Source organism: Glandiceps talaboti, chromosome 8, assembly GCF_964340395.1.
Source record: "Glandiceps talaboti chromosome 8, keGlaTala1.1, whole genome shotgun sequence".
NCBI lineage: Eukaryota > Metazoa > Hemichordata > Enteropneusta > Spengelidae > Glandiceps > Glandiceps talaboti.
The window spans coordinates 7604093-7630143 of record NC_135556.1 but is presented as its reverse complement, the minus strand read 5'-3'; the positions used below and the strand labels follow the sequence as shown (position 1 = coordinate 7630143).

Genomic DNA, 26051 nt, shown 5'->3' with positions numbered 1-26051 from the left:
TAAGGCTGGGGTCAGAATGTACAGGGGGGGGGGGCTGGGAAGAAATAATTTTGGTCAAAATATTTTCGCATCCCCCCTTCGCGCTCTCAAATAAATTGTCCCCCCTCCTGGCTGCACATATTTTAATGTGTAATTATACAGGACCCCCGGTAGAACCTGGGTGTCCCCCTTGCCTTCAAAATTTTGAGAGAGAGAGAGAGAGAGAGAGAGAGAGAGAGAGAGAGAGAGAGAGAGAGAGAGAGAGAGAGAGAGAGAGAGAGAGAGAGAGAGAGAGAGAGACGTACGTAAATGCATTCGCATGGCTGTCACCCAACTCATAACTGAATATATAGGTCGTAGAAGCAATTGCGGCGATGCTGCGAGAAATTTTAAAATTTCCTCGGTAAACCATCAGAATTTTCATGCCCCCTCTTGAATCCTCAATTTCTTTCATGACCCCAAATTGCTCCCCAGCCCTCCACTACCGTAAATGTTCATCCCAGCCTAAGTTAGCCAGTCAAAATATGACACCGCCATATCTAACGCAATCAGTTAAATAAGCTTTCTTACGTTTCAAAAGGGCGATTTGAAAAACATATTATTGCCGTTCAGCCTTGTCCGAAGTATCGCCTGACATATATAGGTACAAGGTAGGCTGTTGAACAAGTGACAACATACAAAGTTTTCTAGTGTACTAATAGAACAAAACTTTTGAAAGCCCAAACTGAGACAGATTTATGCATTTTTAGCATTCATGTCGCCACGTTCTCACTCCAGTGTCTGTGGTATGATTTATAATACAGCAAATGGCGTAAAGGATCATGCAAACGTCTTTTGGTCATAAAAACCAAGGTGATAAAAACAGTAAATTACCATTCTTATCGTAATCAGTGGTTTCATCTCCAATCCAAGAAATTGTGAGTGCTAATAATCATTTAGTAAATGGCAACTTGTCGATTAATGTTTTATGTAAAAAAATCACCATGATACTTTCGTACCTACGGCCATAAAACACCTCACACATTACAACAGCATTAGAAGTCGGAAACAGCGAACCAATAGTTGCCATTGGAAACCAATACTTTCTCTAATAGCTAATCGCCTTAAATGTTGACGTCAGTGAAATAGTAGGTTTGATATTGTAAAATTTAATAAAGTGGCCGGGGATTTGATGCCGTTGGTAATTAGATTCTTTATCTCAAAAAAACTAATTACCACAAATCTAATGTAATATGTGCTCGTTACATCTCCAAAACCATGTTAAAATATATGAGACTTTGATATCACATCTTTGATGAAATTGGTGAAAATAGTATACTCCTGTTGTTGCTTTTGAAATTTTCTGGCCAATTTTAGCTGTATTATTTATGTTGATCGATATTCCTACAGAAATAGAATAAAGGTACCGACCAGACATTATCCACACAAAATAAGTAGGAAGTCCCATCAGGAGATTAAATTATTGAATAAATATTTATCGATAGTATGAAAGAAAGCACCAGTTGCAACTATGTCATTTTTTCATGGGTGTATTGAAAAATCGAAATATGCTGTCTTCGTTGATGATTATTAGATCGTTCGGAATATCACTTGGGTTCTACGTCGTTTTTCTTTCCATTATACGTGTGGACCTATGAACTGAAACCTCAAATATACTCAAAGACAATGTTTGTGCAAGAATCAAATGTTACAGTTCATTTGAGACGAAATACAAATTTGGATCTCAAGGCGTATCATGTTGTCAATTCCGACATGAGACTTTGAAGTCGCTTCCCTTGGGGATATTAGTTTGTTGTTAGTAACTTTACCGATGCTAGATTTCAATTAAAACGTTCTTGTCGTGAATCTGATGCCGCCTACAGATTTGACAAATCAGTAATTGCCCGTAAAAAACTCGACAAACAAAAATCACTTGACACAGAGAATCGATCTGTTGACATTACACGAATGCAAGTATACAGTTAGACCTGTCGGTGCTTTGAACAGTTCAGTTGTTTGATATGTATCACACATGTAGGAACGTCTCGGACGGGCATGCTCTGCCAAACATTGACATATATTAAAACATTGACTAGACGGCTGATTCTTGAACAGAAGCTACTTGGACATATTTAGAAGTGAGGTTTGATCGATACTATGCAGTAATTGTTACGATAGTTTGATAATGTACATTTTCAGCCTTGTCAAAGAAAAAGCAAAAGCCAAGGCAGTAAAGGTGAATGAAATGTTACTGAATGAATAAATTTAAATTTGCCCAAAACAACCAATGAAAAAAAACTCCCAAACTCCAAAACAATACAATAAAAAACAATACAGCAAGAAAAAAAAATGAAAAAAATTTGGAAAAACGGAAAAAAACCCGGCCGCATCTCGTAGACCTACAGCATACTATTACTACATGAGTCTGTGTGGTGGTAGTGGTAGTCGTGATTGTGATTGTGGTGGTGATGGTGGTGATATTATGACGACGACGACGACCATATCTACGTAGTAAAGCGCAGCAGACAGAGAAATCAACTGTGTGTGTGTGTGTGTGCAGACTATATAAACAGTATTCGTCAAATACATTCTAATTTCTCAATACTGTTGACAATATTCAGTGAACATTGTAGTCACATTTACATCAACTCTCCGAAATCGATGTAATCTTTGAAAGAAAAGTTTGCTTTACAAAAACGTACAGTTGGAAAACAGAACAATATTCTTTGTATGCCATTGACACATTTTCTGAGTTTTTCAAGAATAAATAACGTGTCTCGATTTGTTCAGTGCACACAATTCTCAAAAGTATGTTACTATTGTGTGATAGGCTGTAAATCGTAGGGTAATTTCCGTTATTCCGTGTTCTTTTTAACACAACAAAAGATGTTTTCACGTGTATTATTGCCGTTAGTCATTCAACGCTATTAGTTGGGTTAAAAGAAGAGGAAACTATACAGAACCTTGCATAATTACATTTCATACTTCAAAGCCCCTCTGACTGGCCATTGGCGAGTGTTCTGTCTTTGTCCGTCATTGATGGTTAATACATGTATTGAAATGTGTATTTTACAGTTTCCACTGCAGACTGTCATAGTTAGAGACACGTCAATAACATCATGATTCATAAAAAAGGGCTTACTAAAAGAAGAAACTGCATATTATATTCGTTTCAATGATTTTAGCCAGAAATCGTGCTTGTTCGCCGCAATATTCTGTATTTCATTATACTTACAGGTGTACCTTTATCCGTTCAGCGGATTAATAACGTTAATACTTTGTGAAATTAATATACAGAGTAGAGTTATAATTAAACATATTTTTGAATTGAAAGTTTGTTTACACTAATCACCAGATACGCCTATACAATTTTTGTTATAAACCGCACAATAAAACTGAATCACTCTCCATGCATGCATAAAATACACTGATTCATAGGTATAAATCAAGGCAAATATATTTCATTACAACGTTACATATTGACAGATTAACACATACATCTGTAATACTTGAAATGAAAGACTATTTATCAATCTTTCCACGTAAATGCACATTTTGGTTATATATGATCATTTTCCAGGATGAGCATTTTTTCTGGACCCACGTTTTTCCAGATTAAATTGCAGTTATGTGTACGTCATGTTATGGTTGAAGTTGATAGTTTTATGATCACAGCCGATTTTCCTGACCTGGTAACTCTACAATCTAGATTTTCCTGTCAGTATTGTTTGCAATAAAATCGCAGGACCTTGTCACTATACTAACCATACATGGCATATGAGGATAAAACTCCCAATACAGCCATGGTATTTTTTTACAAGGAGATCTCAGCTCGAAAGTGAAGCTTCACAAAATGTAGCAATTAGTTCACCCGTAAACAGATATATCATAGACATTAGACAAATTGGTTTCAATCCTCAACTGAGGCAAGGGTGTTTTGTTCTGTAGTTTTACTGATATCTAGTGTGAAATCCATGATAAAAGAATGTCTGGAACAGATATATACACGTTCAACTTTCATGCCACTTAGAGCGCCACGACTCTATCCGTTATCACAACGCAGGTTATCTAACAAAGTGTCCCTAAAATGAATAATTTAAAGTATTCAAACTCATAATAAATGCAGCCCATTATGCCCCACTTACAAAATACATTAAATATATCAAAACCAGCAAATGTAGCCTTCAGTAACTACAAACGATGAGATAACGTTTTAAAAATCGATTCTTGGGGTGGGCCATATTTGAGAAAATGGAATATGGGGAGGGTCATATTTTACATTGCCATTGTCTTATCTAACTTTGTATTATTTTGTGATTGCATCCAACCGTTGCCACCGGCTCCACATCCCACTGCTGCCATACCCAACCACTGCCATGCTGTATATCAGAACATGTCATTAAAATCGCTGATGGCAACCATAGAGTGAATCAATAGTTAGTCACGGTGTGAGGAGAAGAGTATAGGTCTCACAGGAGTAAAAGTGGGACAGTGTGGCAAGATATTGGGGATAATGTTTTAGAGTGAAGACATTGACATCAGTCCCAATAATGTCGGCAGTGTGCCAATCAAATCTTTGGGAGTTCTGGCTTTCAGTTGTGCCAATTAGATCTAAACACAGGTACTGGTTAGTCCAGCGCCTTCATACACATTCATTGTGGTGGTGGTAGTAGGAAATAACCGATGTCTGTAAAACTATCAATATGGTGGCAGCAGCAGGATCAAGTCCGTACCATTGATTCTAGGACTCGTACCCTCTTTCATGACTTATCGCATTTAAGCCATTTTGTTTTTGCTTTTTGTTTAATGTTCTGCGAATTTCTCCTCGTATATATTCTTTGTATGCAAATAAATACCCACACAGATAAACACAACCACACTCTGTACAGAAATCCATTCAGTTTTGGGACTAGGTAACGCCACAGGGCAATATTACTACTACTACTACTACTACTACTACTACTACTACTACTACTACTACTACTACTACTACTACTATCACTGCTATTACTAATGCACCCGTCTTGTGAGTGAGACACAGCTGAGTGATTCAGCTTACCCATGATCAAGTCTGTAGAATCTGGGTTTGGGTTAGTGACAGAAAAATCCCGTCTCCAGTGGGGTTTGAACCTATAGCCTCCCGACTGTTCATCCTGAGCACAGGGAACCAGTGTTTTTGAAATGTTTAAATTGGGCAGGATCATGTTATAGAGAAAGTTAATCGAGAGAGGGACACTTTTTAGCACAACGAAATCGAGGAGGGTAATATTTTTATGCAACAGACCAGGTTTGATTGCCACTGCCACCTTGTGATTACTGGAGGCTCCTTAAATGTACTCGTATTTACTGTATTTATTTCAGCACTTTCACTCAAATATATAACATCATCTCCAAATTACAGCTTAAAGACCCAATTTACTTTCTTCATCAGATTCAGCAGTATAGTTTCATCACTAATTTACCAAAATTATTTGAAAAATGCTGATAATTTTTGACACCAACCGCGGCTTGAACTCAATCGAGTGTATATGAGATATAACATTCCATTTTATACAAGATTACATTAAAGTGAAGGTATCCACACTGCTTATGTTGTAACCCGAGTGTACCTCTTGGCCTGGTTGTGTGGAGCTCGGTGTAACTTTCACTTGACCCAAGAGGTGATTTATTTTCCAAAATGAACTGTTCAGCTGACATCCTATATGGCATTATCTAATTGGAATGCCGCTGCTGACAGTCTTTGTTGGACATGGATGATAGAGCCCATGGCATATACTTGTCTTTTTTTCTAGTTCTTAAATGGAAAGAAGTTTATGAACTACCTCAGTGGGCTAATTGTCTGTCATGACAGGTTCCTGCGCTGTCACCGTTCAAACCGTACCGTGACGAGAAAAAACATGCTATAAATATTGCCTTATGTCTATGCACAATTCATCCAACTCATCTAAATAATTTCTTTCAAATCTCATTAGTTATTATTTGATGAATTTGGAATTTACAAAAGTGATTCAGCTATAATGCTTATGACTATGAGAAACGGGTATTAATGCAACATTAAAATCTAGCAGCTGTATTTAAGAAGATATCATACTAACAGTTGAATTCACGTACAAACAAATTTTGAAACCGTTCTGTGGTCCTCGTAAGAAGCAATTCGTTATCAGAGCATGTTGTGATTGTGATTGTGACCGGGAAAGTGGACTTGACTTGAAGTCAGGGCTGATGGATTATAGTTTGCTATATTTTCAGTGATGACATTTGTGTCATTCTCAAGGCCACTATATATATGCCAAAAGTCGTGCTATCTGTAAGTCTGACTATATAATATAGTAGCCGTAATGAACATCTCGTTACAGTATCACAGTCCATATCTATAGGGATGTGCGTCATTTCTTTGCATCATCTGTCATGGTTCCCCCGCGGTTTGTGTTTTCAAGCATTTGTTTATAAGAAGCATCAGTACTGTGACGACATCAAAACGCATGTTCATCAAATATTTATCCTAAAGTGAGAGAAAGAAAGAAATGTCTATTTACCTACGTGTTTTTTATGATGCATAACATAATTTGGGCAATTCATTGTCTCTCTGCCTTCATTAGCGTGTGAAGTATCCCTCCGCGTATTATCAGTATCATCGATGGGTTTGTTGTCATGATTGATGGCTTGTTTACATACTTTGGATAGTAAATAATGACTCCCTGCTACCGCAAGTTTTTATTCCTTCTCCTCATAGATTTTTAATGAGGCAATTTGATGGCAGAAATGGGCTTGAATTTTCTCTTAATCGTGTTTCTTTTATTGCGTTGGTGATACAATCCACAAAGCAACATTTACTGTTTCATGTTTGTCTAGCTTTGAATGAAAGTGTTGAGCCACATGTCATCAGTGGGATCTTCACACCAAATGCTCAAACAGAGCAGCTGTCTTTTAGTGTATGAATGTTATATGTAGTCGTTTCCTTCACAGTCAAATTGCTGTTTAAGTGTCTTGCTCACAAAAGCGTCAAAATCATAGTGTCAATAGTCTTACTACATGGTAAAACGCAATTTCCTCTACTGATTTTATTGTTACATTTACAAAGACCATTCTGCTTGTCAATACATACATGTGCATATGTACACTTCCTTGACTAGCTTACCTCTAATGGTATATGTATTTCTCATTATTTTGTATTTCAGTAGGAACATTTTTTATGACCCTTTGCAGGTCTCTTTTTTACCCGCTGGTCCTAACCAATTTGCGCTAAAACGATACCAGTAATTACTGGAATAGATTAAACAAATTCCAGAATCCCCGGAGTGGCACAGCGCTCCAGATAAAATGTACGGTGACAGGAAAAATGGGAATAAAGCAGTGGGACGTCGATGATCAGTTGCCTAGTTGACACTAGGTTTGTGATAACGAACAGCTGGATGTAAAACCATCATATCCCATCACTGCATCAAGTTCTGCTAGAGAGGGAGCGTAGCAAAAATATTTTTTCTTCTAAATAGCAATAACGAGTGCTAGTAACTAGGTCAATTGGTGTTCACATAAAAATTGACTGAACGCAACTATTTTCGCTTGGTATGATGTATAGAATAAAATATTGCAATCACAATGACCGCACGGTGAACATTATATTAACTCAATTATGTTTCATGAATTCGATGCCACTATCAAAAAGCGGTGGACAGGAAATATTATTAACAATAGAACAAACACCTTTGAGAATAAGTTAGCAAGATATGTGACTGCATACCCCCAATAAACACGTCTTCTCTTTCCCACTGTTTCATATAGGAACATCGGGGATAAGTGATGTTTATACAGTCCATGTGCAATCAATATACACAAACTCAAAGTAGTATGTCGTCGATACTGTAAGTTTCGCAAGATTCTAATGGCAATCTAACCGGATAAATAGCATTCTTATAACATCAATACACATTCCCTAATGTATAAATGTTTACTTGGCATGTATAAATAGTAATACAATTATGACAATCCCAATATGATGCTAACGACCCTCGGGTAGGAGGGTTATGCATTCCTCACGCCACGGGCGGACTATCGTCTGATCTTTTGAGCAACAATTCGGGCCAGAATGATATTTTGGTGGGCTCAAAGAGCAATATGTCACTTTTAGCATTTACGAGTTCGTAAATGTATCACATAGCACACATATTTCAACAACATAACACAACACAAATCAATTATAATATGGCATAGCATAACCCAACACAACACAACACAGCACATCACAGCAAAACACAATATAACATGACACACAACCCAACACACATCATAACATAATATTCCATGCACAAGCCAAGTTGTACGCATTCGAAGAGAAAGTATGGAATTATACATCTGTCCACGACAATGCGCTTTTCCATCGTTTGGTTTTGCGGTAGTCGAAATAAGGGTTAAAGCCTTTACAATCACAATTATTTCCACCATTTAAAAAAATGCAAAATACAGTAAACTCTGGCATGTATATATTTTCTATACTTTTACAGGCAACAAGAAAATGTTTTGATTAGTTGTTATGCAAATAATATTAAGATTTGTAAGTTTTTCAATACAATCTTGCTGAGTGTAATATTGTTCATGTAAAACTGTATTGAGGTAATGCTTAATCAAGTAGCGGAGAATGACGTCTCATTAGCTCTGTTAGAGTTATTTGTCATGTCCTCCACTATTGTAACTTTAGTGTCTGTAAGTGTACGTTTATCATTCATACATTTAGTGAAAATAAACATAAAAGCAACACTTGTCAAAGCAATACCTGTCAAACTACACTTATTTTCAACCCGTTGTGACACGGCTCCTTATGTCAATCGGAGTTTCTTTGACTGAACGAAGAAAACTGGTTGAGAACGGCATCTGAACATAGCATATTAACTAAACACTACATAACATATGAATAAAATATCAGAACATAGCATAATAACATAACATACTTATAAAATGTCAGAACATAGCATAACATATCATAACACAATATGAACATAACATAACATAACACAACATTTCATCTCATAAAGGTGGTCTTATGTAAAGCAACATGGCATGGCATTTAAACTCATCATGATCAGCTCAACCACAAAAGAAGTTCACGATCAGCTCAACCACAAAAGAAGTAAAATATCCTCTCTTTTTATGTATCATATTACAGATAGTTTTTCGATGGATGATGTTATCTACCAATGGCATAATGACACCGTAAAAGTTGACCCCGAAAGTGAGCTCTCGCAGTTCGAATTAATCAACACGGATACGGACACAAGGACCCTCAAGTCTGACAGAATAGGTAAGCCCTTTGTAACTTATAATGTTATTAATCAGTGCGATCTTCATCCAAGCTATAAATGAAGCTGCCAAACTCTGTACTTACAAGCTCGTACACAGACACAGTAACACCCCTGTAATGTCATTGTGACCATCGTATACTTGAAGTTGGCATGTGTGGGTATAATAATTTGGTCCATACATTTAAGAAAACAAAACGCATGTATCCCATGAAGCTTGTTGTTGGTGTAGCTGTCAATTTCAATAGTCATTTGCATATTAATTATTTTAGGTAATTAGGCAATATACAAAGAATATAGGCATACAATGTCATATAATATGACTGATGATTGCAAAGCACATGTGTCCTGTATGTTGATGTAGTTTTAACTTTAATGATTATATACCTTTTGCATAATTATTGAAATTTATAAATATATATATATATATATATATATATATATATATATATATATATATATATATATATATATGTATGGTAACTAACAATTTTGCAATATGATAGCATGTGAAGGAAAACAATCGGGTGGCCACATGGTAGGCATTCATCTGGCGAATAGTAATTATGTACGTTGTAGGCGATTTTGTGTCCATTTAATACATAGCACGAATAACAGTTACATAGCAAAGGAATCATAACCATACTAATGTACAAACGATGAGTTCTAACTAGGCCATTCCAGTTCGCACATAACGTCATAATTACTAGTCATTTCCCTGTCAAGTTGACCGAGTAACTAGCGTGTACCAAGTGTGGGGACCATACGCTTCAACGGCCAATATACTGTGACTGCCAATAAGACTGAAGCACACTATTTTTAGATCAAACCTTAGCCAGCATTCATAGGTTTGTGCAATCAGAACTCCCGCTCCCGGTGGCTTGTCAGTCAGTAAAATTAAGATCCTGGCGCCAAATCTGATGTAATAACGACAAAATGAGACACATACTACTTTGTAATTCACCGAGGGAGTTGTATACAACAAGACAGAGACTAATCACCGCATCGCGCCTGTCAACTGCCTTCCTGACGATGCTAATCCGCAGAACATCTTTTGGGATTGGTTGTACTCATTTTCCTGGTGTGATGATTAACTATTAATAAGTGACCGTGATTGCACTCCCTTGTAACCGATTACATCACTACTCGTATCCTCATGTGTAGGTGACAGTATACAAATAGAAACATTAGGCACGGTCCTCAAAGTCAATTAGCCTCGCCGTGGTGTGTAATTGTCGGAGAAAGATTTTGCGGTAGAGAGCGTGCTCGTGAACACCATAAAAACGTACCTGTCAGGTTAATGTTTGGCAATGTAGTGATCCTAAGTGTCTCTGCTACTCACTTACAGGCTAGCTTTACAAGATATTGCACTTTCGTTTATTTTTTTCTAGGTGACAGGTCCGTGTTGATTGCGAATTTTTATCTAAAGAGGCATTTAGGATACTTCCTGATTCAAATCTACATACCATGTATTTTGATCACTGTACTGTCATGGGTGTCATTCTGGCTCAACCCCGAGGCAACACCAGCCAGGGTGGCCCTAGGTAAGAAGCACTTCCTAACCCCCCCTAATTACCTATGTTCAGCAATGCTAGAAAAGTGCAATACGGTGTCGGCATATGTGTGACTATATATATATATATATATATCATAAGTACATAAGTACGAGCAAATCTTTAACTGTGCGAAGTGAAACGTTACAGATCAAAAATCCGAATCATTCCTCTTCTACCGAACTGTTTCTCTGTCAACTATTCAGAACATTATTAAGTATAACTAACATACACACACACACATGATTTATATATGTATGCGTGTATATATATATATATATATATATATATATATATATATATATATATATATATATATATATATATATATATATATATATATATATATTGCCGATGTTTCGACAATCCATGGGAGTTCGTCATGGCCTACAAACATTAACCTGAGTGAAATAGATTGATAATAATTCATGAGTTTGTTTGTAGACCCACGTGGGCTAAAAAAGTCGGCGAAGTAAAGTATGAACTATAGACCACAAGGACACGTATAATATATCAACCAAACTCAATTTTACCGATGTCAAGTCCATCTCTCCCAATTGGCAATTGGTACGTCATGGTAGGTGCACCGACTGCAGGTCTGGCGAGAAGCTGATGGGATTATTTCAAACAGATGATTTCAACATCAAAGTCGAGCGTTTACATGTACTTCAGAATACAAATTCAGGGGGGGGGGGGGCTTAAGATGTTATATACAATGTATACAATATAACTCAGTATATACTGTATAACGAATCCTCAGTACCTTGTTTGATATTGTGTGTGTATATATATATATATATATATATATATATATATATATATATATATATATATATATATATATATATATATATATATATATGTTGAGGGTAGAAGAAAACCAAGTCGGGTTTTTCGTCTCTACAAGCCTGTTTCGTGAGTAAATCACTCGTCAGTTGATGTTGATGTACATCAACATCTCCTGACGAGTGATTTACTCACGAAACAGGCTTGTAGAGACGAAAAACCCGACTTGATTTTCTTCTACCCTCAACACATACTCCGCTCTGCGTGCAGACGTATCGAGCACTGTACTACGGACAAATCTTACCACTGACTTCCTATATATATATATATATATATATATATATATATATATATATATATATATATATATATATATATATATATATATATATATATATATATATATATATATATATAAAACTGTGTTCAATCTGTGCTATTGTAAAACGAAATCATTTTGTGCTTGTAATATGTATATTTTCAAGATGTATATAATTGTATAATTGTGGTCAAACACTCATATTACCATTTGCACCTGTATGGCCACCTGGTTTATGCCTCGCTTTGTGTCTTTACTGAATCAGGAGTGATGACAATCTTGAATATAACAACGCTGGGTTGGAGTATCCGAGACACTCTACCCAAGGTGTCCTACGCTAAGGCAATGGACTGGTACTTGGCACTGTGCTTCACATTCGTTCTGGGTTCCCTCATAGAGTTTGCTGGAGTCAACTATTTCAGCAAAAGACGTTCAGTTGTCGTCGGATCTGGTAACTCGGTTAGACGAAGTAAAATAGCGGAAGAAGAAGAGGAGGGAGAAGGAGGCACAGGAGAAGAGGAAATACAGGTAAAATTGTCAAATTTCAAAGAACATTCTAGGCAAATAATGTTAACGAGACTTTATAAGATGCCTTACTACTTGTAAGCGATCAAGTTACATGTATCAAGTTGTGTGTGTGTGTGTGGTAGTATGCGGAAATATCAATAATAAACATTTGCACTTGTTGTTCTAATATCAAGAAAACAAACCAGGTGTCATCACGCAGATAAACGCCAACGTACCTGCAATATTTAACCATTTGAAATAGAATGCTATGCTAACTCTTTGATAAAATAAAAGAGTTTCGAGTTGCTTAAATACAGGATGTTGAACACGCTATAATATGACATAGTTTGGTGAGATTTTACAACTTTGATTTTCTGGGAAAATTGGTTCCAGACGCAATGCTTGTTCTACCTTTAATGTCATTATCGTCAACACTTTTATACACAATATATTATTACAGGACATGTGAACTATCCTTGTTTGAATTTTATGTGTGGTATACCGACTTAGAATAGACTAAAGCGGTTTAAATTTTTGAAAACAAGAAAACATGTACATGCCTCGGTGATTCTCAGTCATATAATACGAAACTGGAATTGATGTGAACGTATGGAAACCAGTATCAACTCATAAATTACAGCCCATTTGATGTTGATGTCCACTGTCTCTGTTTATTTCAACAACGCAAAAACCGATAATAACGTGGACATTCTAAACTGTACGATAGCAAGGTCACAATTTTTGCTACATTTTTTGTAAATGAAATAATCCGTTTAAATGTACTGCAACTAGACGCAGACACGCATCACAAGTTCATTTTATTTTAAATGTCTCCAGAAACTGTAATTTATTCAAATTTGTTATCTTAAAGTGTAGCATGTCCACTTTCCTATTGGTTTCTGCGAGGTTGTATCAAACAGAGCCAGTGAACACTAACATGGAAAGGGTTGCAGTTGTCATAACCCCCCTTCTCGTTGAATCCAAACAGATGATGCCATTATCTGGTCGACGAAAAAAAGTACGGTATGGTGGTACATACCAGGCTCCACCAAGGGTAACAGAAATTGTTTATGAAGACACCATCGAACAGGAGACATGTTGCAGCGCACTCATTCACTGCTTAAAGGGAAATGCTAAATACAAAGGGTACAGCTTCACTCGAAGTTTCAACAACATTGATGTTGCTACAGTGGACAGAACTTGCAGAGTTGCATTTCCATCAACATTTGCACTCTTGAATTTGCTGTACTGGGTGTCGTATTTATCAGCGGGTGGTGAAGCCCGTGTGAGGATTAATTTTTTGGACTAGGAGTATACAGAAAAAAATATACCCTTCGCTTTTCTTTGCTTTTAGCAAAATTTAGACAACTTTAGAAATCAATAATAGTGATTTTCTGACACACTACTTTGATTATTCTTTTCCTTCGATCGGTAAAGGCGGGAATGTTTCTTATTTAAGTTGTCATATTACCTTAAATTCTGTATATCATACAGTTATCGATAAACATATGTTCATATTTAGGATCAGAGTATTGTTTTCAGGTGAACTACTTAGTCGGGATTAAAAAATGTTTGTCTTGTTAACTAATCGACCATCTGTAACTGGTGTGTCAGTTTTATGAAAAGCTCTCAAGGAAACAAGAGACAATTGATTTTATTTTTACATTTCTCTGTGATATTAAGAAAATACGTCATTTTAGGATTAACTCTTGGTGGCATGTGTTGGTATAAGCATTAATGATAACACATTTATACTTAACGTGGCTCCGTGGATGAGTCTACCGTTTTCTCTCGCTCAATGCTCGTCACGTAATGTGACTTTAGGACGTTGTGTCATTTTAGGAATCAGCGTGATTCGTTGGGTCACCTTTGCTCAACACTCTAGACTGCGATTTTAGACTAAAGACTAAAGTGTGCTTGGAAGCGCAGCAATTATAGACGCAACAAGGTAGCGTCCATTTGAAGTTCAACTCCAAAGAGTCCAATTGCAAAGTTAACTAATATTGCTGAAGACTACTAACATTTAATGACAACTCTTGATCTTTATATCAGTTCCTATAGTTTTGAATTTCACGACGTCTCAGCTTGCGGGTATGCATAATGCTGTTGCATCACAGCAGTTCCTGCGATACATGTCACCCAATTTGGCATCTTCGTCTTCAAAATGGCCTCCAAGTGAATAACGAGTATTAATAAACACGAATTTCTCATCCATTGGGCACTTTTACTATAACTGTTTGTCTTTATCATAATTTTATGTTATTATAAGTATCTTCAGACACCCAACATTTACGTACTTCATTGGGTCGTGTCACAAAACGTTCCCGCATCGCGACTTAAAAAATGTCATGACTTTACCACGCTATGCAAAGACGATGTTAGAAGAGAGAAAATAGTTTCTGAATATTTCAGTCTGGTAAGATGGTAACCAATACATTGTTGTGATTTACATTTTCTCTCTTTAAAATTGCACATGTTCAAATTCTTACAGATGTCAACAAACGGCTTGTCGTATCTTGTCGAAAGTCAAGTTGCACTACAGCAGTAACATTTTTTTTGTGGGTAGTGCATACTTTAAGCACATGTAAATGTTGCCATTTACTGTAAAATAAAGTCACAATGGGTGTATTCTATTTGACAGATACCCCCTTAAATTACATTCTCATGTACTTTTACTAACACGGAGAAGGCGGTTTGTCTACGTTGCTTGGTCAAGTGTGCCATTACCTGATACGATGTTTTGTCTCAAATAACATTTTCTAGACTGATATCTTTCAAATTACAGCAGTTTTCTAGTAATATATAATTTAGAAGGAGAAAGTGGGAAGAGGTATTGTAATAGTTTTTACTCGCTTTTGAAAATGTTTCTGTAAAAAGGTGACTACTTCATGTACAGTGTAAACTTCAATAATTCTTAAAAAACATGGATTCCCCGGCATAATCAAGATATTCTAATGTAAAGTTAATGTAATGTCAATTGTATAGTCTTAGATATTGTTGTCAGAAAAGATATCGGGTCATAAAGTTATTTGTATGGATTCTATATCTGTGTTTAAGCAAGTGTGTCATGAGATGTTTTTTAGCAATCTGAAATGATTAGACCAAAAAGGAGAAAATTGTGTGGTTCCGATAACGACCAATTTCCAAACAGGGTGGGTAGGTAGGATTTATTTTTTTTAAATATGTTTTAGTTTTCAAGGGTCTTTTCAAATGTTCTCTTCATATTTAGAGTTCAACAAACAATTTGTGTACTATACGCAGAAGACATCGTGTGGTATACTGTATTCCACCATGTTGTTTTGATCACACGAGGCGATAACGTCTACAAATCTCAGTATTTCTCGCGCGACTTTGCAAATTTTACTCCATGTTTCAATGATTTTTTCGAATTACCTAAACAAAGTATAGGGGCCTTACCCTGGCCAATTTTGGCAAAGTGCCATCACAATGTCATATCATACATCGTAATACAGATTTTGTCGTCGATTGACATAATTCAGGCAAATACAGAGAGCGCTTACAGCAACAGAAAGTAAGGTGTACGGGAACAAAAATCAGTTGTTCATTGTGTTTGTCGTTTGCAGAGGGTGGTGACTCCATGAAAAAACAGCGCACGTCTTGTATTAATCTTGACAGAAAAAAGAAATATCACGATTGTACCCTTTGCAAAGAACAGGCACATACAAAGTTGTATATCCGTGCTGACTTGTTCCTGCACAACCTACTTTCTCTTGCTGCTGCATTATGCTAATTCGACCATGAATATAACTGTAACTCACTATGAATTCTAAAGTGAGCACCTCGATTTGAAGCTACTACTCAAGAACATCTTGTATGATGAAACACAAATGATACACTTGTTGTTATTAGACCTTATATGTCTAGAATATGTTAGGTTACAATGGACAACTCAAATTCAACGTGACCGAAATATTCAGTGATTTTTTCACGATTGTGTAAAAAAACATATTGTTACACACTTTGTTGTACTTCTGCAGTACATGCAACCAATCAAAACTGCATAACTTGTTTATATGGAAGTTCTTAAAAAGAAGATTGAATATGAAGACTTAACATACCTGACTTTACACTATTTGTGACAAAATTTAAACGAATGTTGGTTGAATTGATGTTGTAAAGTAGTAGATTCGTAAACATAGTGTTGTTTAAATGTCAACATTATTATACTGTCGATAATACAAATGATTTTGAATAATTTAAGACTAGAATTTCAAAAAAGACTATGTTTGATATTTTCTTCAGTTGTTCGTTACATGTCATGTATTATGGTATTAATCAAGTCCAATTGTAGTCAAAGCCTTCACTTGAACGATTCTCAAGTTCACACTATTTGCACGTAAATAGAGACATGAGGTGTGGCTTAAACACAGAGTTTGGTGTTTTCATTTTTTCCTTGAGTAACTTATAATGTTGTGGATCAGTACAACCATTATCTTGAATAAAATTAGAAAAAAGAAACATGGTCTGTTGAAGTGATTTGTTTACCTACTTACTGTAGTCATACTCTCCGAGACAAACCAGCCAACCGACAGACTTTCCACAATAACCAAACAAGCAGTGTACCCATCCATACACCCGCCAAAACCCACCCACCCACCCACCAACCAACCAACGAAGCAAGCAAGAAAAGCAGGCAAGCAAACAAGCAAGCAAACAATCAATCAATCAAAATTCAAACAAACAAACAAACAAACAAACAAACAAACAAACAAACAAACAAACAAAAAACAAATAAACAAACAAACTGACAGACAGACAGACAGACAAACAAACAAGTAAATAATCAAACAAACAAACAAACAAACAATAATGGAAATATTTTGTTTGCTTCATTGTTAATGTTCTTAGCATATATACATGCTAAGAACATACCTACATACCTACATACCTACATGCTTCTTTCTGAAACAACTATGTCCCTGTTGGGGTCAACAGGCACAATTCTTTCCTAAAATCTTGCCTAAAAGCAAAGAGGGATGAGTACAAATGAATTATGTCAACCTTTTAATAGTTAATTAAGAGCCAATAAGAGGACAATGCATATAATAGATAGATAGATAGACAGACAGACAGACAGACAGACAGACAGACACATACATACATACATACATACATACATACATACATACATACATACATACATACACAAACAGGCACATACGCAGGTACGTACGTACATACATGCATACATACATACATATATACATACATACACACATACACACATACATACATACATACATACATACATACATACATACATACGTACGTGAACAATGTAAGGTAACCACCACTATATACTCTAAATTTTTGCACAATTTAAATCACCTAGCGAACGTTTTGAAAGTGAATGACAGCAAAAAATGCAAACAGAAACTACGTTCCAGTATAATTTACTATTTTCTACTTTCAAAGTTGTTTATGTATTTATTTGGAGAGAGGGTATATTGGAAGTTCCTTCATTAATTAATGAATTAATATATAATATTGAATCTGATAAATACTACAATTCAACAGTGAACAGACATATTGCAGCCAAACTGTAAGAAAGCTAAATGAACAAAGCTACTTCAGCCTTCTACAATCATATAATAACAGATTCTTATATACTTACATCCGTTAACTCTTGAAGGTAACTAACCATTCGAGTGAATAATATCACATATCTTTTTTTTTAAATGAATATATAATGATGGGGAGGAGTGTTTACTACATACGTAATCGTACACTAGTTTTACAGTTAATCGTTCTGCAGGTATTATTTGAGTACAGCAAGTCTTTTAGGAAGGGATAAAAAATGGATATTGCCAAAAATAGAATATCTTGTCAAAACCTGCATTGATATACAGGTCGAGTCCTACTGTAGTATTTCACAAAACTCCAAATTAAAGTGGCCATATGGATGAGGATTTGGTAATTATTTTTGATTTTTTAATTTATAAAACAATTTTATCATGGCTTCCTGCTTGAAAAATCAATGTGAAACAACATATGCCAAGTCTATGTTTATAACTCAATGAATTGCAGAAGATTAATACTTGTGTAAAATGTTTGTTCTTGTACGTAAAATAACAAAACGTTTTACACATTTTTTAAAAAGCTTTTTTGCAATGTAATGACTTACAAACACAGACTTAGTATATGTTGTCTCACATTGACTTTTCAAGTAGGAAGCCATGATAAAATTGTTTTATAAATTAAAAATTCCAACAGAAATAACCAAACCTCATCCATATGGTCACTTTAATTAACAAGTTGTTGCTATTCGATTACTGGCATGCAACATTGAATTCAGGTTGTTTACCCATCGATGGTCAACTGATGCCCAGAAAAGTTAAGATTCCTAAGTACTGGACAACTCAGTTTTTTATGCGTATGTCCCTGAAAATGGTCAACTTACAACCATCAAATATCATACTTTATTCTCGTATAGTATAACGACCTTTTGATACTAGACGATAGTTATTCTACAGTGAATAAGATTCATGAGATTTTTCCTAATGGAATGGTAATGGATTTCTTATTTCTCTTTTTTTTATCTTGATTCCCAGCACACAGGTTTTTAAAGTGTCTTGCAATCGAGACAAGACGATAGCCAAAGTGTTTTACATATTAGATTGCGTTAGAATATTTTACCCGTTATTCTAGATGACCATGACGGTGATGTTGCAAGTCAGGTGTTGGCACTGAATGACGTCACTAAAAACGACGAGGGATGTCATGTGACTGGCGTAAATTTAGGCTACGTAACATTTAGATGATAACTGTACGTAGTAATTAAATGATCATTTCACTGATAATGCCAATCTGAATCAAACTGTTAGTCGTAATTAAAAAAACAACTCTTAAAATATGAAGTAGAGGAAGAAGTCATGTCGCTATGTTTACTAGACCTCCTATAAAAGACAGTGAACACTACATTAGAGTAAATTATACCGCGGCCGTAATGATTGTCTATAACGAGCGACGTAAAGCTGGGCAATCGTAAGACAAACATTCACTCGGAGAATTACAACCTTTGGGTAAACCTGCTGTTCATGTGTATTAGTACTTTGTATCAGGTATGAGCAAATCCAAAAGGGAGTAGGGTAAAAGTCATTTTGGGGTTGACCTTACCAATCTTTTTTGGTATATAGATTCGTACTTAAACCGTACTAAATTGTTCAGTGTAGTTAGTGTATGAATCAAATCGTCGATTTGTTCTTCAGCAATCGATGAATCCAACGTGCAATGGCCATATGGGGATAAATTGACCATTTGTTCTGTTCCCCGAACCCTCCTATCTCTTCTTCGATGAAAGAATCAACTCTGTAAATAAAGCAAGAAAAGACCCTAAGGTGGATTGAAAGAACGATTTTTTTCTTTCAATTCATTCAATAGTTTATCTTTTCAAAATATATAGAAGCAAAGAAAGAGGAGAATTTCAATGAACAGTACGAAATAAAGAAAAAATGAAAATAAAGGGGAGAACGGAAAACGCATCATACTAAGAGATAACAAGACACATGGGCATCGATGTAGGCGAACAAATGAGACTTGATACAAAGATACTTATTCGTTCTGGTAAATATCATTGTAACGAACACCGTCAGCGAAAATGGGGAAAGACCTAAGGGCAAATCGTTCAAATTAATAATCATCAACTTTAATACACGAGATAAGGGGTAACTGGTGCATGCACTGGTAGAAAATGGGTCACGAGTTGAAGAGATTTCCTTTTGAGTAGTTTTAATTCAGACATATCAATATATCTGATTCATACTTTTGTGTGTGCGTTGATGTCTACAGAAGAATGAGATGAAAACGATACCATTGAAGCCTATATGTGCGATTAAGGCTGACCTTTTAAATGATAATCTTTAACAATGGAAAATGATAGTATAAAATGTGTAATTACAACCAAGCTATTTCATGTTAGAAGCATTTGATAAGGTAATGAATTGGAGGAATCATTGGCATTCAAGTCACGTATTTTGCTGAATGATAAAAATAGATAGTCGCTTGATTTTGCCAAGACCATTGAACTGTCTGCCCTTTGTCGACGTTATCATGTCAAAATTATATGGCGCATCTCGGCGATCTGAATAATGAACGGTTTAACAGAGACCCTAGACGCAACCTTTCAATCCGTGATGGTGAACAGATAAAGCGGTTCATTGTGGACTTTGTTAAACCCCCCTCCCGCTAATGTACAGATATTTTAGTCTCGTTATAATCAGACCATAATCTGTAACGTTTCATTGATTTATGTTTACACAAGGCAAGAAAACGATCTAGTCATATTATTGGTGGCGCCACAAGACAGATGAAGACAAAAATATAGTTTTAACTATGATTGAATACTTTCGGAATGAATGATGTGTAACAAACATACAAATCATATATCATATGTGGACGTCTTCTTTCGATTACCATGTTTAAATCAACACGTATAATCCGATTAAGTTTCTTTCAGAACGTATGGAAAGTTCTGATGTTCTAAACTAATGGAAAACTAGTGATCTTATCATAAATAAACCTTTTTTGAAAAGCAAGTTCGCTGAAATTTGTAACAAATGAATCTGTTCTTCCAATCACATCAAAATGGTAAAGAATTGCTGATGAACCTTACATACACCTTTGATTCATACACCTTGTACGTTGCTTATTAAACTGGGTGCCTTTTGTAAGATGTTGTTATATCCTCACCATCAACATATAGACCAGCATTATATGAAAGTTATTTGAGGCATGCATTGTCAACATATAGGACACATACCTTTTGTCATCTCCAATGTATTCATCAAGTCATATGATTATCATGAAAAATAACTCATTGAAATTAAAAACTACATGAACATTATCAAGTGATATAAGACAGAAGCCATTTGTTAACATACGAGGTATGTACCAAATTGTATAAAAGTTGAAACTTGTATTCTAAAGGTATTGCCTAATTAAGTACCAAAATGTATTTATTGTGCAATTGACACATTACAAATGAATGCAACATCATCAAACTAAATCTGACATGTGCGTGTTATCGTTGATGTACTATACAAAATTATATAAAATTAGCTTCCATCCACATAAGATATTGCCTAATTACCAAAATTAATCAAATATGCACACGTTATAAAACCACCAAAAGCTACATCAAAAATTGTTATAAGATATCTTTAATTTGTTATCATCATGTCTATTAATTTGAAGGGTACACTATTCAACAGATATTACAGAAGGCTGGGGTCAGAATTTACGGCAGGGGTGGGGGCCTGACGTGAAATTATTTTGGTCGATATTTTTTCGCAGCCCCTCTTTACGCTCTCAAAACATTTTATATCCCCCCCCCTCCGAAGTGAACCCAGGAATGTTCGTAGCCCATTCTCGGCTACCCATATTTTAATGTGTAATTATACAGTATCCCCCTCCCCGCGCCACTTCAAAGATACACAGTATGGTATAACTGGCTTACACACTGTAAACTAACAGTGGAAATAAACTTCAGCGTCCATACATGACAAATTATTTCTTTACAAATAGACGTGGGCTTTGCGACAAAGGTCTCACATTTGACTGTAACCTGTACTTGGAAATACTTAGTCAGCAGGGTTTCCTCAATCTTGATTTTGGGCAGAAACATCATCCCCCATGATAGCTAGTGAAGAGGGTGTGGGAGAGGATGTCCCTCCCACAGTAAGCAATTAAAAAAAAAGATCTATAGGAGGCCATTTACTTGCAAATTGTTTGCAATACCCCAATCTTACTCTCAATACATTATAATTATACAACTGTATGGCTATATTACCTACACTTTAACTTATACAGAGTTGGTAGACACACACATCGCTTGACTATTGGCTGCCTCGGACTTAAATGTATGGTAGGGTAAATGAAGTGTACAAATGTGCAAAGTACAAGGTAAACGACTGCTCCCCGAGGTTTGGATGTTCAAAACAACAAGAGAGAGAGAGAGAGAGAGAGAGAGAGAGAGAGAGAGAGAGAGAGAGAGAGAGAGAGAGAGAGAGAGAGAGAGAGAGAGAGAGAGAGAGAGAGAGAGAGAGAGAGAGAGAGAGAGAGAGAGAGAGAGATACAAAATTACATTCCCTTGCTGACACCCAACTCATCACTGAATACAGGGTGAAGGCGCGATAATTTTTTTGATTTACTAGGTGAACGATCGCTCAAGAGGTTTAATTTGGTTCAAATCATGGGCAAAGTATTTTGCCCCCCTCTTCTAACCATCAGAATACCATGCTCCCCCGTTTGAATCCTCAATTATTTTCATGCCCCCCCCCAATTTCTCCCCAGCTTCACTGCCGTAAATTCTGCAGCTCCAGCCTAAATACCAAAACTTCCTTAATTATGAAATGACACATTTAATATAAAAACTATGTCGTGCAGCAATATTAATTTGACATAGTTATCATCACTATTTGTACCAAATTATATGAAATCTGCAGCTTGCATTTTTTATATATACCTTACAAAAAATCATCAATTATGCAAATGACTCACTAAAAATAAAAAAGATGACAGGCATCATACGACAGTTGCATTTAAGTTGTCATCATCAATTATAGATTATATTAAGTTTGATGTTTGCATTCTTAAGATATTGCCTAATTACCAAAAATCATCAATTATACAAATAAGTCATTGAAATGTAAACGACATCATGCAGTAATACCAGACACATGTGCTTCATCACTGACAATCATCAATTATGCAAATGAATATCCTTAGAACTAAAAGCCACAGGAACACGTTCTCAAATACACGAGTGCTATGTGTTCATCAATGAATGTACCAAATTTGAAAGTTTAAGCTTGCATTCTTAAGATATAGCTTAATTTAACCCGAAGTCAATAATTATGCAAATAACCCAATAAAACTAAAAACCACATCAACAACCTTTATATTATAGTATCAATGAGTTTTGGTGTTCTAAATGTTTGTATCAAATTATGTTGATTGCATTCTTAAGATATAGCCTCATTACTGAAAATCGTTAATTATGTAAATGATTGATTAGTATTTATAGGATGTTTACCGAAACCTAATCAGTTCTTGTCATTGCCATGAGGAACATGTTTACCATGTTTTATTGGAATAATAATGAAGTAGTTTTTGAGATATCGTGTTCACAGATAGGCAGTCAGGCAGACTGTATTCAGACAGACAGACATACATACATACACACATACATACACATACCCAGACTACTTTACGGAAGGTAAAAATATATATCAACTTACTTTCCATTCATTGCTGGATGACGAAGTAAATATTTAGAAGACAGTAGTGGGAAAATGGTATACTTTAGAGGACGGTAATCATTGACAATAAAGCTTGTTGATAAAATGCAATACATTGTTTGGTCATATATAATAAAAACATAATTGATTTTTAATTATCAAAGGAGAACTATATGGCTCACTATACTCTTAATTTACAATTTCAATTTCCGTCGACAGAGATATAAATATTTACTGACATATAGCGGAAATGAAATGTCAGTGTATATTTGTGACAGATGGCGACAGAAATAACACAATATTATGTACGTTTCAAAATTATATCCAAACATGTCGGCAGACAATCCAGACTTTTAGGAATTGGTCATGAACGACAGCCGACTAATTTTCATAATTAGAAGTGGTATAATTTAATTTTTCGACTTCTGCATCGCAAGACCATAACTTCCAGTGATATATGAGAAAAACACAAATGACAAGTCTTGTTAAAAGACACACACCCCATGAAATACTTTACTTCTATGTGACTGACAACATATAAATACTACAACGTGTATGTGATAATGCAGGAAACTGCTGAATTTCGATAATTGAATTCGAACCTGGAGAGCAATGTCAAGGGTAAAGGTCAATGTCTCAAAAGAAAGCTTAAACCTGGCAATATAGGGGTATGTTTTAACGTTTTTGAGTTATTTAGCAAATCATGATTGTTCACTACAAATATGGCTGCCATTGAGTAAAAAGTTATATGCACACCAAAAATAATACATGTGTATGTTTATCTGGTTCTGCATTATTTATATTATAGTAAATATTACGAGCACCAAATAGATCAAGGTCTCCAAAGATAGCTTGCATCTGATAATTTGGGGGTAGAAACCTGAATGCAGTGTCTTTGTATTGCTGTTATTTGAGTTATGCAGTAAATATTGATTTGAAGTACAAATATGGGCTCCATGCGGTCAAAAAACAAATTGACGTGCATATATCCCATACGATATATCACATATTTGTCAAGTTTGAAAGAAATTGGATATTGCATGTCTGGGAAATAATGTATTACGTACGGATGGACGGACACACAGCCGGACTGACTGACAGACGGACTAACGGACGGCCGGAGCCCACTGTTGTAGCCTCCCCTTTGGGGGTGGGGTTACAAAGTGGTCTCAATAAATTTAATTCAGGTTTCAAAAGTCTGACTAGGGTTCGCCCTCATGACCACACATCGTTAGGACAGTGAATAATGCAATATTTAGAGTTAACAAAAGGGTGAAAGGTCAGTTGATCATGTTAACATGGTATGCACATGGTCGCCTTTATGTGCTTACTGTATCTGGTAAATGTTATGTACCAAATACATCATAAATGTTTATTGCACACCCTTCCCATGCGCAGCAGTTTGTAATGAGGAAAAGGTATAATGACGGTGACTTCGAGGGTAACATATTTCAACATTGCCAATAGCCACCCCCTCAAAAAAAAAACACACCAAAAAAACGGGTTCAGAGAAAAAAATCAAACGCTTGGTTTGCTCTGTAACCTGTCTGTAAATCTATATATATGTTTTTTTTGTCAGCCAAACACTCAATCATCAATAAATCAGCCTTCAAAACAGTCAGGCAACCAACCCATATAACCATCCATCCATCCATCCATCCATCCATCCATCCATCCATCGATCGATCGATCGATCGATCGATCGATCCATCCATCCATCCATCCGCCGTCCATCCGTCCGTCAGTACATGCATGCATCCGTTCGTCCGTCCGTCCATCCGTCCATCCATCCATCCATCCATCCGTCCGTCCATGCATGCATGCATGCAAGAGTGCATGCATCCATCCATCCGTCCGTCATTCAGTCCATACATCCATCCATGAATGCATGCATTCATCCATCCATCCGTTCGCAAGTCTAAGCATCCATCCATACATGCATACATGCACCCTTCTGTCCGTCCACACCCACCTGAACGTTCGTCCGTCCGTTCATCAAGTAGTAGCCAGCCAACCAATCAATCATCCAACAAGTCAGTTAGCTAGCCAGCCAGCCAGCCAGCCAGTCAATTAATCAACACAATTGGTAATTTATATTGAAGAGTAGAATTATTCATTAAATTTTAATAAAAAGATAAGCCTGTCAAATATTTTGACAGTCATGTATTATAACTGCTTAACGACGCTCTGAACAATAGACACAATATTGTTGGCGAACACTCACAGCACAATATCAATAAATTTTGTGTCGAGTCTGTTTATAATGTGATCATCGTCGATATATATATAATTATCTATAATAACACTAGCTATAGCCATGACATTTATATGTTATCATTTGAAATTGTTTCATTATTTCGGAATTACGACGTGCATA

General features: G+C 35.9%; 1 protein-coding gene across 3 annotated transcripts in view; it reads left to right on the top strand.

Moving 5' to 3' along the window:
- LOC144438538 (gamma-aminobutyric acid receptor subunit alpha-6-like) overlaps positions 1-16856 on the top strand; it is a 62381-nt gene extending 45525 nt beyond the window's left edge. For all 3 annotated transcript variants that reach the window (XM_078127611.1, XM_078127610.1, XM_078127609.1), the window contains exons 7-10: positions 9119-9253; positions 10643-10795; positions 12175-12437; positions 13405-16856. In XM_078127611.1, the coding sequence (XP_077983737.1) occupies positions 9119-9253; positions 10643-10795; positions 12175-12437; positions 13405-13725 (872 nt within the window). In that variant the 3' untranslated portion in view covers positions 13726-16856. The remainder of the gene's footprint in view (positions 1-9118; positions 9254-10642; positions 10796-12174; positions 12438-13404) is intronic.
- Positions 16857-26051: the final 9195 nt, after the last annotated feature.